Source organism: Neodiprion fabricii, chromosome 3, assembly GCF_021155785.1.
Source record: "Neodiprion fabricii isolate iyNeoFabr1 chromosome 3, iyNeoFabr1.1, whole genome shotgun sequence".
Classification (NCBI taxonomy): domain Eukaryota; kingdom Metazoa; phylum Arthropoda; class Insecta; order Hymenoptera; family Diprionidae; genus Neodiprion; species Neodiprion fabricii.
Window position 1 is genome coordinate 23,186,321 of NC_060241.1, and position 15,654 is coordinate 23,201,974.

The following is a 15,654-nucleotide window of genomic DNA, read 5'->3' on the forward strand; positions in this document are numbered from 1 at the left end:
TTCATAGCAATGCACAAGGGAGAAGAGTTCTTTGGTTACCTGCAATCGCTCTTTATACGTGGATAGCTGAACAGCAATCGAAAGAACTTACGAGAATGTATCTATTCCTAATCTACACTTTTCCCTACTCCTAGGTGAAAAATGATAACAGCTTCTTCATGTGTCTAAAAAGATGTATCAAAATCGTACTCATCGAAGCCTGCAACACTTTTTTGGGACAGATGTTAGCCACCGGAAAACGCAGAGAGTCAGATTAAAATAATGGTAAAATTATTAGAAAAATCGAATGACAATTTGTCCAAATTGAGAAATAAATACCACCCGAATACTTTTAAAGAGAAATATGAACTTTTAATTTCGGCTTTTCCAATCTTTGATGCGCCAAATGAACTTTCGTACAAGCCAAATTCGAAAAATCTCCAAGTATCAATCAACCATTTCGGAATGATTGGGAAACTCTATCATAGACAGTGAAATTTTTACCATTCTTTATCCTTCGTGTTTGTTATTTTCAAGTTGCAGCCCGGATGCAAGCAGGCACATGTTTGCTCAGAATTTATTACTATGAATTATTATCATGGACTCCGCAGGAATCACGGTATATCCAACGGGTAACGGCAATGAGCATACGCCCCAATGAGCGCACAACCTCAGGCTATTCACCTAACAACTAACAGTTAGCTCTCGTATTTTTGAATAGAAATATCAATAACGAAGTGCAGGCCGAAGCGTCCGTAAATACAGTAGCACTCGCGAAGCTAGTAGAGCGTAAACTGGATCAACGCCCTCATAGTATTTCCATGGTATACCTACGTCTATACTTACGGAGAATCAGATACTTCCAACAGTTGTGCAGAACTGAAAAATTACAGTCAGATTTATTGAGCAAAAAATTATTCTACGTTGACTCGAAATTATTAAATTTACAGCGAGATTCATGAATTTGAAGTTTTCAAAATAATAAGGAGATCACGGAACACAAATATTGTAATTAAAAACTGACAAAATTTCTGAAGACGTTGAAATTTAATTACAACTTAAGGTGCAAGGTTAAATATGCAAAAAATTGAAACAAAAATTAACCGCCCAACGTGGGGCTCGAACCCACGACCCTGAGATTAAGAGTCTCATGCTCTACCGACTGAGCTAGCCGGGCTATGTGAACTCGGTGAAACTTATGGGTTATAGACAGTACAAATGGCTGACTAGATCTAAAAATTCTCTCACGTTCCAAGTTCTCTGATCTAATTTTAAATGTACCGTATGCTATTTGTTCGAGTTTGTAGGGGAAACATTTAATCGGGGTTATCGTAATTCCACGAATAGTTTATGAAAATGTAACACTTTTGCGTGCCAAAAATTGTTACTGGACGAATTTCTTTGATAGATAAGCTGGTAGATTTTTCAATTTAAATCAGGCATGTAAAGAATCACAATTGGTCAAGAAATCTCTACCGGAAGATGGTTAACTAAGCAGTATTTATACATACTGATATTAGTAAAAAAAGAGATTATCGATAAATACAATTGATACACACAAAACCACCGACCGTGACAAAATAAATGAAAAAGATGTCAAAAATACTATCTTGCCTAGCAGAGCGTGGTTTCGATCCACGGACCTCTGGGTTATGGGCCCAGCACGCTTCCACTGCGCCACTCTGCTCTTGTGTCAATAGGTACTTTAAAGCTGTACATAACCATAATTTGCCAATCAGATGTCCATTGATTCAAATTATTCGTATTGAGCAACTGAACAACTGACTAAATGAAAATTACATCCTCTTAGTATACTTAACTGCTTGAATGAGTATTACAAATATTTTAGATCGGCAATAATGCAATTGTTAGTAGAAAAAATCAGTGCTTTTCGATGGAAGACAGCATAAAGGGTTAAAAAGTGTTTAAGAGTTTTAGACTCAATTAGGTGAGACATTGTGGGTATTTTGCACAAAAAAATCGAGGGAAAAGGGCATTTTATGGTAGTTTCAGAGTAGTTGATAACATTGAGATCTGAAGGTTGAGGACATGAACTTTATACAATTTAGAACACACCTATCCATGGAAACACGTTATCCTGCGTCCAAATCAACAGATTCTATACCTACTGCGTCCCTTACAGGGTGTATGGGTAAGCTCGAAGGGTAAGAAGATAGCATTGTTACCGATATTCGGTGTGGCAAAGGTATGTACTTGATCATAATTTCTCTCGAGAGTGAAAAAAGTACATTTGATTGCTGCAGAAGTCTGACGCGATTGAAAAAAAACCTCATGATTTTGTAAAAAATTTCAATCCAACTGAAATTTGGCCTCACCAATTTCTTTAATCATTACGTATTTGCAGAAGTCCGGGGTGAACTAGATTTGTCTACAACATATTTTCATACTCAGCAAAATTTGAAAAAAAAAATTAATTACCTATCGGAGCAACGATCTATGGAAACTCGTTGGAGTATTATAGTAAACTGATGTTCGGATACTAGAATTTTTTCACAAAACCAAATGATGCCAATATATATTCAAGAAACACATCAGAGGTTCTCACAACATCAGGCCCAACATTTGATACATGAGATTTATTTTTAAATTTACTGTAACAATAACAGCGATGAGGTTTTTTTTTGATAGAAGTACACAGCAACCAATTTTATAGAATTTTAAGAGAAGTTTGAAAAATGTATTGATGTGGGGATGCAGATAATCACTGACAAGTATACAGAATTATTCAAAGTATTGCATGGAACCTCAGAAAAAAAATGTTGGATTTATTTTCCAAGGAAATTTGAAATCGGTTTTCAAATGTAATTATCGAAAGGATCGATATTTTGAAAAAAAAGTGGCCCATGAGGGGATCGAACCCGCGACCTTCGCGTTATTAGCACGACGCTCTAACCAACTGAGCTAATGGGCCGTCGACAATGGTGTAACAATAAACAATTATCAATTCATCATCTAAAATAAATTCGAACAAACTCGGGTGTTCAGAAAAAGAAGAAAACTATCGGACTGATGACCAAAATTTGCAAAATAATCAGAAAGAACGACCGTTTTCCATTTCAATAATGACCCGGAAATCCACTATCAACTTGTGAAACATTTTCCTGTTTTGCAACACGTTGTTACACATCTCACAATCAGTGTAAGATGAAGCGATGGACTGTGCTGCGGGTATCCGGACTCCGGACAAAGCGTGCAGGTCGACAAGCTGCAAGTCAGCTGGCCGAAGGCACGAACGAACTTGTCTGTGCCTGTTCAGCACGCGTCTCATCCTGACCGACCGCATCATCGTCGTGCCGCGATACGACTCGTTGAATTCACATTACCAGATAGTAGAGGAATTTTACTGATTAGCATAACAGCTTTCGATGGCCGGTATATGAGTTATCGCGTAATTTGACAATGAGCTGCTTATTGTGCATATCGAGCAGAAGATCCTCATTAGGGCCCTGATTTGGAAATTAGATGATCGTGAAGTTTAATCTTTCGTCTAAACCGAGTCAGGTCGTTATGCGAGAAATTAGATCCTGAACAACCCCTACGCTCAACTCTGAAATCATTACGCTGAGATATCTCAAAATTGATGTCAAATTACATGAATTATGCTATCCGCGAAATGCCAACTTGAATATGTCAAAATCACTTGAATCAACCGTACCTAAAATTTTCTAAATGTTAGCAGCTCTGACTATAAGACGACTGATTTATAAGATAATTACTTCAATGAAATTTCACCGATGGACTACATGGCAACGAAATTCTCGAGTGAATCCAGCGTGTCAAGAAAAAATCCTAGCCGATTCTGTGCCTACCTAATATGTGTGTATTTAAGTAAATTTGCATTCAATCTGACCGTTCATCCTGGGGCTAAGGAGCCCTGGATACGTATGCATCCGAAATAATAGCATTCACTTACGCAACCCGAGATTAGATCTATCGTAAACTGCCGTTAGATCGGCACAATTTTTTGAGTTATATCGCCCACGCTAGTACAACCCATAGTCATCCGGACAATGGAGAAAATGTGGGCAGTGAAACGATATCAAATTAACAATCTTGTGTACCATCGACCCAGGTCACGTGAATCACACTTGCAAATCTTTTGAAGCATCGAATATTGATGAATTTGTAATGGCTTTAAAAACGGTTGCATATTTTAAACTCACCCAACAGAAGGGACGAAATGAATCAATCACTTATAAACATGAACGTATCTACGAATGTATAATACACGTCGAGAAATTGAGCAGATAGTGCGAGAAGAAAAAAATTTATACAAAACGACACTAGGCTGCCTGCAAAAGTAATTGAATATTATAATTTTATTACCGGAAAAATTTCTCAATTACGGAGAAAGTGAATATTTGTCACTTCGTTTTCATGAGTATGTAATAAATCAACTCGTTTCGCTTGGAATTAGCGGCAAAGCGCCTGTTGGTTGATCACCTGTAGTAACGATACGCTTGCTACTCTTTCCCTTCTTCAGGCGCATGCAATGGGACATTTGTTATGTTTTTAAGAAAATTCCATGAAACAGATCGTTTATGCAAGGGATAAACTCATTACGACAGGAACTGTTTATTCGCTTCACTTGCATGAAAACTTAAAAAATGAGGCAGATGTTTGAAAATACAAGAAACGAAATGCGACAATGTTGTGTAACTCGAAAGGTTGTCTCAATTTCGATTATAATTATGATTTGAAATACTATTTATAATAAAAACGAACACACGAATGTCATCGACTTGACATTGACACGACGAACTCTTATTCTGGTTTTGAGTAAAGCCCTTCAGTAATTCGATCTAGTAGAAAGTGAGCGCGGAAAGTTTTAATTTTTATCATAAAAATTTGCATTCAGTAGAAAAACATTGCAACTTTTCAACATAAGAGTTTGAACTTACCACGTTTCTATCGGCCCATTAGCTCAGTTGGTTAGAGCGTCGTGCTAATAACGCGAAGGTCGCGGGTTCGATCCCCTCATGGGCCAGATTAAATTTTTTTATCCCATTTGATTCTATATCTCCCTTGATGTGTAAATTCCTTCTAGATTTATAGATATGGACAAATAATGTGCCAAATGGACGTCATTAACCTGCGTATGTGTAAAAAAAAAAATATTTCATGAAACTGAATAATTTAAATAGATTCACTGATAGTTATAGCTAATGGAGATAGTATTTTGCATTAAATGATTCTATGTGACCGAAATTGTTTCAAAGTGATTATTTAACGAGGCACAAATATTGCTGGTAGCGCGTATTGATTCTATGTTTAACATATGAACAAATACATCGCATGTTATAGGCATAAATTATGTATAAAAGAGCCTTTGGTGATATGGTGATATTTGAATTAGCACGAGCAGAACGATATGTAGTTGAAAAAAGTACTGATGTTCTAAAAAAATAATCATATTATTTTTCTGTACAGGATTGTCAGCAATCCGTTAAATTAAACTGAACTACTTGTTTGTTAAATGCAACAATAATGTATCTAGCAATGACATGCCAAAATATATGATCGGATAATTATTTTTTATTCAACATTGACTGGAACAGACTCTCATGAATTCAAAGTGATCTCAAGTTTTCCAGTTTTAAAGCTGACCGTACTAATTCTTCACCGTCTTCAGTTTACTTGGAAGATTTTAAATAAGCCGCCATGGATGATTAAACTTCTAGAAGTCTATGGTATGTATTTACACAATTAAATCAGAATTACTGAAAATGTAGAAACAGAAGAGTGCTAGCTTTACTGAGCGCGATACTGCGGCTAATTCTGTAACCATTTCTCCAAGGCGCTAGAGTTAAAATTGAACAGAAAGGCGAACGAGAAGCTATAAAGAGTCGGTTTCTATAAGCCTGCGCCTGCATTTTTTGAAAAAAATTTTGTCTAATTATTTGACAGTAAAGGCTCACGGTTCTCGAATGCAATATTGTCCGACCATAATCCATGTTTAATTCTGTGGGTTCCGCGTGACGTAGCGCTGCACGCATTAGGCACTGAAATAAATAAAACAATATAATTATTAAAACGCATAAGTGCCAATTTACTCATTATTCATTACTGGATTAGCCACAATCCGTCATGTATATGAAAGTACAGATAAGTCAGTTATCTGAGTTCTGTGCGTTTATAACATTACTGTAAGTGAACCTACAACGAGAATCATAAGTAGAAAGTAGGACCTCTTCATACGATTATTATTCATCAAAAGTTACATTTTCGATTACAGTCTGAGGAAACTTGAATTTGCGTCGCCATGTGTAAGGAAAGGTAGCTTCAAGATGTGCGAATAAATTCCACTATATGGTAACTACTTTGACTGGATCGGTAATGTTCAGTCGTGCTTATCGAAAATTTTCCACTACCACGCGGCACTGGCGCCATCTTATGTATGAGGTGATGCACGTATTTGCGTGTATATGGAGGCTAGGCAGAATAATTGTTGATATTTGAAGAACGACGAGACAGTTTGTTATAACTGTCTATTTAGCATTGAAATACGACATTAATTTCATTCAGGATTAATTATTATTTCGACAAATATCAGTGTGATACATTTCAATTGTGAAAGCTGCTCAGGCTGGTGTTATTTTAAATAGAAAACAGTGTTGCCAGATTTGGGGCGATGGAACACGAATTATGTAAAATCTAAATTCGAAAAACACACCATAATCGACGTTTTGTAACCCTACAAAGAACATTTCGCAATGTAAGATTGCCCACGAAGAGAAATAAGAAATTCTATGCCGCCAAACAAATTTTTTCACCGATCTGCCTGTCCCCCGAACTAGACAGGCTCTTTCTCGCTTAGGCCGTACAGTTTAATTTTCTTTTCTTGCAGCTGTCTTACCGCCCGCCAACTATCCATGTGCACAAAATAAGTATATATTTGTCCATCCGCTAGCGCGCACTTATGGACAATAATCAATTTGTCCAATTTATACATGTAATATTTGGGTGATGAAAATTGCGTTGCTAGCATTGTTCTCTATGCTGATCTAAAAACACTTTCCACACTCTATGACATTGCAACGAACATATTTCATACACACAGACATGCGAGTAAACACGTTTTTTTTTTATCAACGTGGCGATGCCCGTCGGTAGAAACGAATACCGTTCGATGATCGTTCCCTTCGTCAAAAATTGTAAAAATTAAAGTACATCGAAGTTTGATTTCTATGAAGGAGATAAACATATCGAATGATGTACCAGTTTTCTGATTATTTTATGTCATGAAACTGTTTGAACTAGCCCAAGTTTTTCTCTAAAGCCAAAATTGATGAGCAATATTGTTCAACTTCTCACGCTAATATAATGTTTCATGAATATGAACTTGCCAATTTCACGTCAAAGAGCGTAAACATAATCCTCTCGAAATTTAACGCAAATGTTTGATCAAGTCCATCAAATATAATCAAATTATTGGTATTGATCGTGCTGCATAGGTTGTAAAACTTTGTATCGGCTATACGATCATGATCATAGATGGATGACGATTTAATGTACGGAAATAGAGTGATTAAAATAATTTGCGAATCCAACAGACTTGAGAGAAGAAAGTTATGACATACTGAATGCGAATTATTTGGTATAGGTATATTTTACCTGTAATATCGTGAAGAATAACTGAGCCGCGGTGAAGAACGGTATACAAATTGAATTCCGCATTGAACACGATAAACAAACGACGGTCTACCGATCAACGTTAAACATAAAATGATGAGAGAGCGGTTACTCAAATTTCCCTATAAAGCGGGGAGTTACGTTGATACCGATGTAATTATTAATGACGGAAACGAATTTGATGCAAGAAAGAGTAATGTAAAAGAAAATAGGACGAGTAAAAACCTGTCACGCCGTTTTGTTGACAGCCCACGGCGCCAAAGCGGGTTATACACACGCATACAAGCAGGCAGGCAGCATAACTTGAACACCAGTGTGATTCACGGCGCGCGGACAGGCTCGTGCGAGTTTGGCAACGCCGCCGGCAGGCAAGTCCCATCATGCACCGCGTTCGCAGAACGGTAGGTCGGCCGTCGAGTGAGTATCGGATCAGAGGGGCAGAGGGCGCCCCCACCCCGCCGCATTTCGAGGCCCCCCCACTCCGATCAGCGGAGGTAAAGCAGTCTATGAAAAGAAGGCGAAGGCGTAGGGAGTGTGTGCATTCGTACTCTTCTTGCCCGATCATCGATGTGTTGTTTGTGGTCCGTAACCGTGCTAAATTACAATACCGTGTTTGAACTAACGGTAAATCAGTGAAAATGCCGCTGAGTATAGGAGTGAATCTCCGAGTAACAGGCCACTGCAATCAGGGAGGCCGAAAATACATGGAGGATATGTTTAGCGTAGCATACCAGCAAACCGCCGACGACAAAGACCTCGAGTACGCTTTTTTCGGTATATTTGACGGGCATGGCGGCGGTGAGGCGGCCACGTACGCCAAGGAACATCTCATGGACACTATCGTCAAACAGAAGAACTTCTGGTCTGATAAAGATGAGGATGTTTTAAGAGCCATACAGGATGGATACAACAACACCCATCAGGCTATGTGGCGACAGCTCGGTAAGTCGTCGTCAGGTTACCCTCCCGCGCTATTCCCAATGCCTATCCTCGCTCCTCTCCTCCCCCCACCGATCACGAGCCTTTGCCCGTCTCCCCCTCTCCGCCGCTCCCGTCCTGCCCTCCCGCTCTGTCTGCCTCCGCGCCTATACTTCCGAATGAGATTTAGGTTATGTAACCCCCAGGTAACCTCAATTTAATTCTCGGTTTCACTAAATTTGATACTGTCCAGCAAAGGGGACGTAATTACGCCGTACTTGTTGCTACGACGCCTCCCTGCCCGCACGAAATTACCGAAACACATTTTGTGAGAATTCACACTGATCACAGTAAGATAGAGCCTTGCAAGAGGCTAGGTGTTCAGGGATTCCAAGGGTTCTAGATGTAACGCGAGATTTCTTTCCCTTCACAATAGTACAGACTTTTTATTGAATCACTTTCTCATTTTCGACATTTGACAGACTTTCTCATTGATCAATTTTGGAATTGACTAGATCTCCGTTGCTTTCAGGATATTCGTTTCTTATTTGCTCTGTATAGATGTTTTCAGCATCAGTGTATCAACTTCACATCATATTCATTGTCAAAGTGTATCTTTCGGTTGCAAACGTGTCGAATACAAATGGAAACAAATATGCATAGTCTGTTTTTATCGACACCTAGAAAACCAGCTATGTCAGTCATTTTAAATTCAAGTCGGTAAAAAAAAGTTCTTGATTCTATACTTGAAATGAATAACCAAATTTATTTTTCAACAGACAAATGGCCGAGAACAGCTTCGGGTCTTCCTAGTACAGCTGGTACAACGGCAAGTGTTGCTTTCATTCGAAAAGGAAAAATTTACATAGGTCATGTCGGAGACTCAGGAATTATTCTTGGGTACCAGGACGAAGGAGAACTTTATTGGAAAGCTAAAGCTCTCACCAAAGACCACAAACCAGAAAGTAAGCGTGAGATGACCAGAATCCAAGCTTGTGGCGGAAAAGTAGTCAGTAAATCCGGTGTGCCCAGGGTAGTCTGGAACAGACCAAGGATCGGACACAAGGGACCTGTTCGTAGATCGACTCATATTGATGAGATTCCGTTTCTTGCAGTTGCTAGGTCATTAGGTAAATAAACAAAGTTCGAAAATCACCAATAGACTAATGGAATTGATAATTCCGTGTCTGTAGCAACTGTTCTCACTTTGAGTCACTTTTTTAATTCAACTGTATGATATACTCTCAGTTTTACTCGTTATAATCATTTTATAATTGGGATTGCAATTATTCCATGCTTTACACCGTATGAGTGCAATTGAATAATTTGCTAAAAGAAAATCACAAAACTTATTTCGTTGCATATTCACTCATGTTTAATGAAACAACATGCGAATAATGTAATCATATATCAAGCATAATGTACAGAGACCTTCTTCGCCTTGCTGCAAAAAGTTGCATTTCACCAGCTCTGTATCACTCAGTACAGTATATTAAACAGATGCTTGCGACATATGTTTAATGTTCGACGCAGGTGATCTTTGGAGCTACAACTCTGAACTTGATAAGTTCGTGGTATCACCTGAGCCTGATGTAGCTGTTGTAGCAGTGGATGTGAAGTCCCATCGTTGTCTTATCTTTGGAACAGATGGCTTGTGGAACATGCTATCCCCACAGTTAGCTGTATCAATTGTCCAAAATGCCGAAAGACACAATGAAAAACATCTTATTGCTTCTCAGCAAACCGGTAATGGGGTATGTTCACACAAATGTTATTAAGGTTGCGTTTATTGATAAATGGCTGTGTCATGAAAATTTTCCAGTCTTGCGACATTACAGGAACTAAAAATTAGGGTCTATTACAGTACAGATATCAATGTAATAAAATATTGGATTGACTGAAGATATCACAAGTATGGAATATTTTCAAAATAATATGTAGAACATTAGACATTTCCTCCGAATTTTTCATTCATTGTCAGATTATGAAGCTTCATTGATTACAATTACCATTGCAGCATACAGATATACAAATGTGGATAAATCCATCCAAAAGTCTGGTAGATAGAGCCTTGGAAAGGTGGTCATCAACAAGACTTAGAGCAGACAACACCAGTGTTGTTACTCTAATGCTGGATCCACCTGGACCGTCACGAACTGAGGTTAGCTGAATTCTGTGACAAAATGACGAGTTTCTTGTGTTGCATTTTCAACTGTATTGCAAAGGAACAAATATAGCAAAAACATATGCTGAATTGTAAGCTCTAGTCCACACTGATGCTAATTAATATTACATATCCTTTTCAGGTTTTGCTTGGTCAGAAGAGTTGCAAAGAAAAAGAACGCCCGATATCACCAAAAGGAATTCCTCAACGGGTAATACTTTCCCCAGTTCCCAGTACTTCTGAACAAGTTGAGTACGAGCCAAATTACTCCACAAAACCTGAAACCAATCCTAATTTGTACGCCGCCCAACCGCAACCACCAGTACCAAATTTCACGAAGACTGATGAAAGTGAAAATGAGTCTAAACAACCAGATTCATCGGATAATATTGTGGATGCTATGGGAAAAATTACAGAAGTAGCTAATATTTTACATAAAGAAAGGCTACCTGCAGTGTCAAAACCTTTGGTAGAGCAGCATAATCCGAATTTGAAAAATCAACCACTCAATGTTACAAAGCCTTTGACTAAATGTTCGCAACAATGTCATGAAAGTCCTCAAAGAGAACTACGTAGTAGAGAGAGTATACAAGTTGCGGAAGTATCATCAAGCGTTTGTTCCGACAATGTACAACGAACAGAAGGTTCAACAAAATCGGAAGACGTGTCTACAACAAAATTAGAGAAAAGCGATCAGCCTGTCCATTCCAAAAGGATACCTGATCACAAATCCATGGGAAGTCAAAATAATCATAACTTACAAAGTCTGAATAGACAAGTGCCAAAACCTAGCAGAATGTCTGATCATAAAACCAAAGAAGAATCAAATAATTTGCACCATATGGTTAGACAAAATGCATTTAACGGTTCTTGCGATGAATTGAAACCTGGCACAGCTGTTGGTACGAAACGAAGACACAGTACACTAGCACAGGCTGATGAGAGTTGTAATTCGGAACCTAATCTGAAGAGGCGAACACGTTCCGAGGATCAGAGAATTCTGCCGATAGACGAAAATGACCCAGCAAATCAAGGTAAAGACAGTCACACTCGACTATCATGGCCGGATAAATGGGAGGTTACTGGAGAAGGACCTGAAAATACAAGGACCAACCAGAGAAGAAGTTTAGAGAAGAAGGCTACACCCGTGAAAACCATTAGGAGGCCTTCAATAAATGGTGGAAATCGAATACAGCTGAGAGGAAGTTTCACCGTTCAAAGAGAACGAGTAAATATAACAAGTACGCCTGACTTACCACCGCAGAGATGGTTACGATCTGATACAATCGCAGCAACCCCTATTAAAACTTTACGCTCAAGGAATGTTGATATCATGGGTCATACAGTACCGCCTCAAATGGCCAGTCAATATGATATCGTGAAAGCGAACAGGCTTTCATTACCCAGTAAATTGAAGCAAACGTCATCTTCATCTGGGCCACAAGCGAGTCCAAGCGGTTCAGGTATAGCGAAACGGGTAAAATCACCGTACAATCCCAGCGCCCGGTCACTATCGACCCGGTCTAGAATAAAACGCCTCAGTAAATAAAGGTAACATAATTAATAACAAAAGTTATGAGAAAATTTGAATTAAGGCCAGTGTATCTGCCTTAAATGCGATTGAAACGCAATTTATTATACTTGCATTCCTTGTTTAATTCAATTCAATCATTTCTCACTCTTAGGCACATTCGATAAGAAAATCGAAATCGCGTTTTATTGTGTAAAGTAGAAATGGCGCAAAATCGATTTCTTTATGCTTAGTTATGTATACTCCAATTTAACAGTGAAAGCTATTTTCAAAGTAATCCTGATGAATTTTCATTATCGAAAACGATGGGTAGTTAACCTTGCCCTAATATTATTTATACTAACTAACAAATTATCCAATCATTATGTTTGCCCTACCTGCGTTTCATCTATAATAATGCTTTTAGTTCAGAACTTCTAATTTTCATCTACAGTTGTATCTTCATATTTCAAGAAGTATACTTCGCAAATATGCTCTGAACATTTGAGTACTTGAAGATGTCTATACCTTTGAGATATTTTTCTGAGGATATTCGATCATTTTTTCTCCCGAAATAACTATCATTTTATCATATAACATTAGTCCATCACTTCACAATGATGAAATTATTAAATTTTCATAATCATACCAACAGTAATGCTTCGAATATTCGAATATTCCTAAATAATGCTTAAAGTAAATAACATAACAATAAATGTGTCATTTTTCTCGATTTCTTGTCTATTTCCTTCCTCTTCTTTTTGATAACTGCATTTTAAATATCTATTTCGCAAATCCAACAAAAGGAAGAAAAAAAAATTCACTTGCAAATATCTTTTAGTTTTACTACATTTTTGGCAATTTAGTGTTTGATGCATCATAATTTTAGAAACAGCTTGATAGGTAACATAAATATGGTGCAGGTGGTCAGGAGGCTACAGATCGATTTTGTTCAAACTACTTTTGTATTTGAAAAAAGAAATGTCCGGTTACAAACAACGATGATTTTGTACCAATTGATGGAATAAATAGAGTAGAACTGTATATGACGCATGTGTGCTTTAGTTACTGTTCTACTTTTCGTACTTCATTTATTTTTCATGTTGTATGGACATTTCAAAGTGTTGATGCATTATTTTTGTAAACAAAGCATTAGTATTTTGAACGGAACGGCCAAAATTTAGTGCACGGAGCTTCGTAGTGTTACTGCGTCAGGTTGAACGGACATTTTTTCTCTTCATTTATCAACGAACTTGAATTACCTTTTTCTTCATTCAAAAAAAAGAAAACTGATTTCATTTACAGTAACGCCTGTTTTATTTCTATTTCGAATATTTCTCAGTGAGTGCTTTATAGTCTATGTGAGCCAGCGGTGATTTTAAGAGTGGAAAAACTTGTAGCGAGGATAAACTGTATGAAGTACAACACTATTCGTAATTCAAAATCTTTTCTTATTAGCGAATTAAAAGAAGAAATTGCAGGGATTACAGTATCAGAGGATGCTGTGTACAATACTTTTATGAATCCATTTCTGGTGTCCAACAACCAATATTAATTTGGTTACAACTTTATTTAGCACAAAGGATGAAGATTTTTTTTCCCATTGTAATGAACAAAATTTATTTTCACTTGGTCTAACTTAATTATTTTTGTTGGTTGGTTGCTAACACTAAAATACAGTACATGTTACTAAATTTTCTACATTCACTGATTTGCCTTTGCTAGTAGTAGTAAAAATTCAGTAGGAGCTTTGTGACCAATATTAGTGAGTAAATATGTACAATTACAATAATTATATAGAGTTGTTGAAAGATCTATATTTATGAGAGAATGAAATGATTGTCTTCTGTGGAATAGCAAACCGACATCTGTTGTGCTTATTTACTGTAGGATTTTAATTTCAAACCGAATAATTTCCGTTCCGCATAACTGATGTATAATAAATGTTTAAATACATGTGCATTCAAATATGTCTGTATATTTGACTGTATTCCAATATTTTTCTATTCTCATATAAGTCATATATTTCCTAAATGATGCATTACACTTTGACGTAAAACTTAAGCAATATCTGTTATAAGTTTATCGATGTTTTTGTCAAGATATGTCGATGAATTTGATACCTTGCACTGAATTTTGCTAATATATATAATTTTTTTTTAAATTTTTTATAGATTCTGGAGAAGTAGAAAAACGATTACCTGTGAAGTATTTGAAGTTCTGAGTTCCGTCGGTTCTATTTATGTTGATCTGTGCATTAATCACATTAATGAGCTACTTAAAAACTTATGTTAGGTACATCACTTTCTTACAGGTCACCAATGCAAACGAAATGTTTTATAGGAATTACATGGAGAGTACAAAAAATTCTTGATACTATGCTTCATTTGAATTTTTACCATTTCAATTGAACATTGAATCTCTGAATTCTAGTACAATGGTATTTGAATTGAAACATGGATTACAATGCAATCATTTTGTCAATATCATTTCAACAACAGAAATGTACTTTGTATAAGTTGGATAAATGGTATAGACAAAAAAAAATTCAAAAAAATTAATTTAATGCGGCAAAAACATGTGAAGACATGATTTCTAGATTTATTTTACATCACTTCAGTCTTGAGACACTTATTGCGTATGCACGGAAACATTACTTTGTGAACTTTATTTGTATTTAAACTACCCAAAATAGAATGTTTATTAACTCAAAATTAGTATTATCCACTCAAAATTTTATAAACTTGATACAGCACGATGGATGTCTGTGATTGCTATATAAGTCATTGTTGATAGGTAATAATTAAACTAAGAAAAACAATTTTAAACTTGCTATATACAAGAAAAGTATATACTTTGTGTATAAACAAATTTCAATCACAATGAAAATGAAAACGTGCCTATATGATAGTTACCAGCTGGATACAGAGATCTAAGTTTACAGCTTTTAAATTGTGAATCATACTGATTAATGGTATACTTATGTATGAAATATACCTATTCATAAATAGGTGACAATATGAAATATATAAGTATTTTGTAAGAATGTAATTTTACTGTAGCTGAACAATAGTATAAAAAGAGATAGCCTTATCGTTTATAAAAAAAATTTGAACAAAAGTGTGATTACATTACGTTTTTAAACTGTATATTTCAATAAATAAAGTCGATTCTTCAGAAATATCTGTATTTCTATTTGTATGTACTTCACTATCACGTTCTAGAGACGTATTTTACGAATGATATATACCTATCATTTGTTAGTATCCATATAATTTGGTATATAACAGTGAATATCGTCTTATACCATGTTTGCACAATATCCGTTCATTCGACTAGTAATCACAACTAATTTTCAGAAAACTTTATTATACATGCAGTATCATCAATCTGAAGTGGTCAGGGATTCCAGCCGCAATCCGTTAATCAT

At 36.6% G+C, this 15,654-nt stretch overlaps 2 protein-coding genes and 4 non-coding genes across 9 annotated transcripts in view; 2 read left to right on the plus strand and 4 right to left on the minus strand.

Moving 5' to 3' along the window:
• LOC124178436 overlaps positions 1-7,959 on the minus strand; it is a 134,091-nt gene extending 126,132 nt beyond the window's left edge. The window contains exons 1-2 of one of the 4 annotated variants that reach the window (XM_046561759.1): positions 7,858-7,959; positions 5,919-6,002 (exon numbers count right to left, since the gene is read on the minus strand). In XM_046561759.1, the coding sequence (XP_046417715.1) occupies positions 5,919-5,996 (78 nt within the window). In that variant the 5' untranslated portion in view covers positions 5,997-6,002; positions 7,858-7,959. Of the gene's footprint in view, positions 1-5,918; positions 6,003-7,614; positions 7,751-7,857 lie in introns of those variants that run through there. The other 3 variants (XM_046561758.1, XM_046561757.1, XM_046561764.1) reach the window with 3 other exon arrangements.
• Trnak-cuu lies at positions 1,084-1,156 on the minus strand. The gene has a single exon. It is a non-coding gene; the product is annotated as a tRNA-Lys (tRNA).
• On the minus strand, positions 1,595-1,666 carry Trnam-cau. The gene has a single exon. It is a non-coding gene; the product is annotated as a tRNA-Met (tRNA).
• Positions 2,838-2,911, minus strand: Trnai-aau. Its single transcript has one exon. It is a non-coding gene; the product is annotated as a tRNA-Ile (tRNA).
• Positions 4,914-4,987, plus strand: Trnai-aau. Its single transcript has one exon. It is a non-coding gene; the product is annotated as a tRNA-Ile (tRNA).
• Positions 7,960-8,155: 196 nt separating the features above from the next.
• LOC124177500 lies at positions 8,156-15,401 on the plus strand. The gene is made up of 5 exons (XM_046559913.1): positions 8,156-8,574; positions 9,330-9,680; positions 10,084-10,304; positions 10,568-10,711; positions 10,857-15,401. Exons 1-5 carry the CDS (start codon positions 8,271-8,273, stop codon positions 12,261-12,263), a joined length of 2,427 nt encoding a protein of 808 aa, XP_046415869.1. The 5' UTR covers positions 8,156-8,270; the 3' UTR covers positions 12,264-15,401.
• The last annotated feature ends 253 nt before the right edge of the window (positions 15,402-15,654 follow it).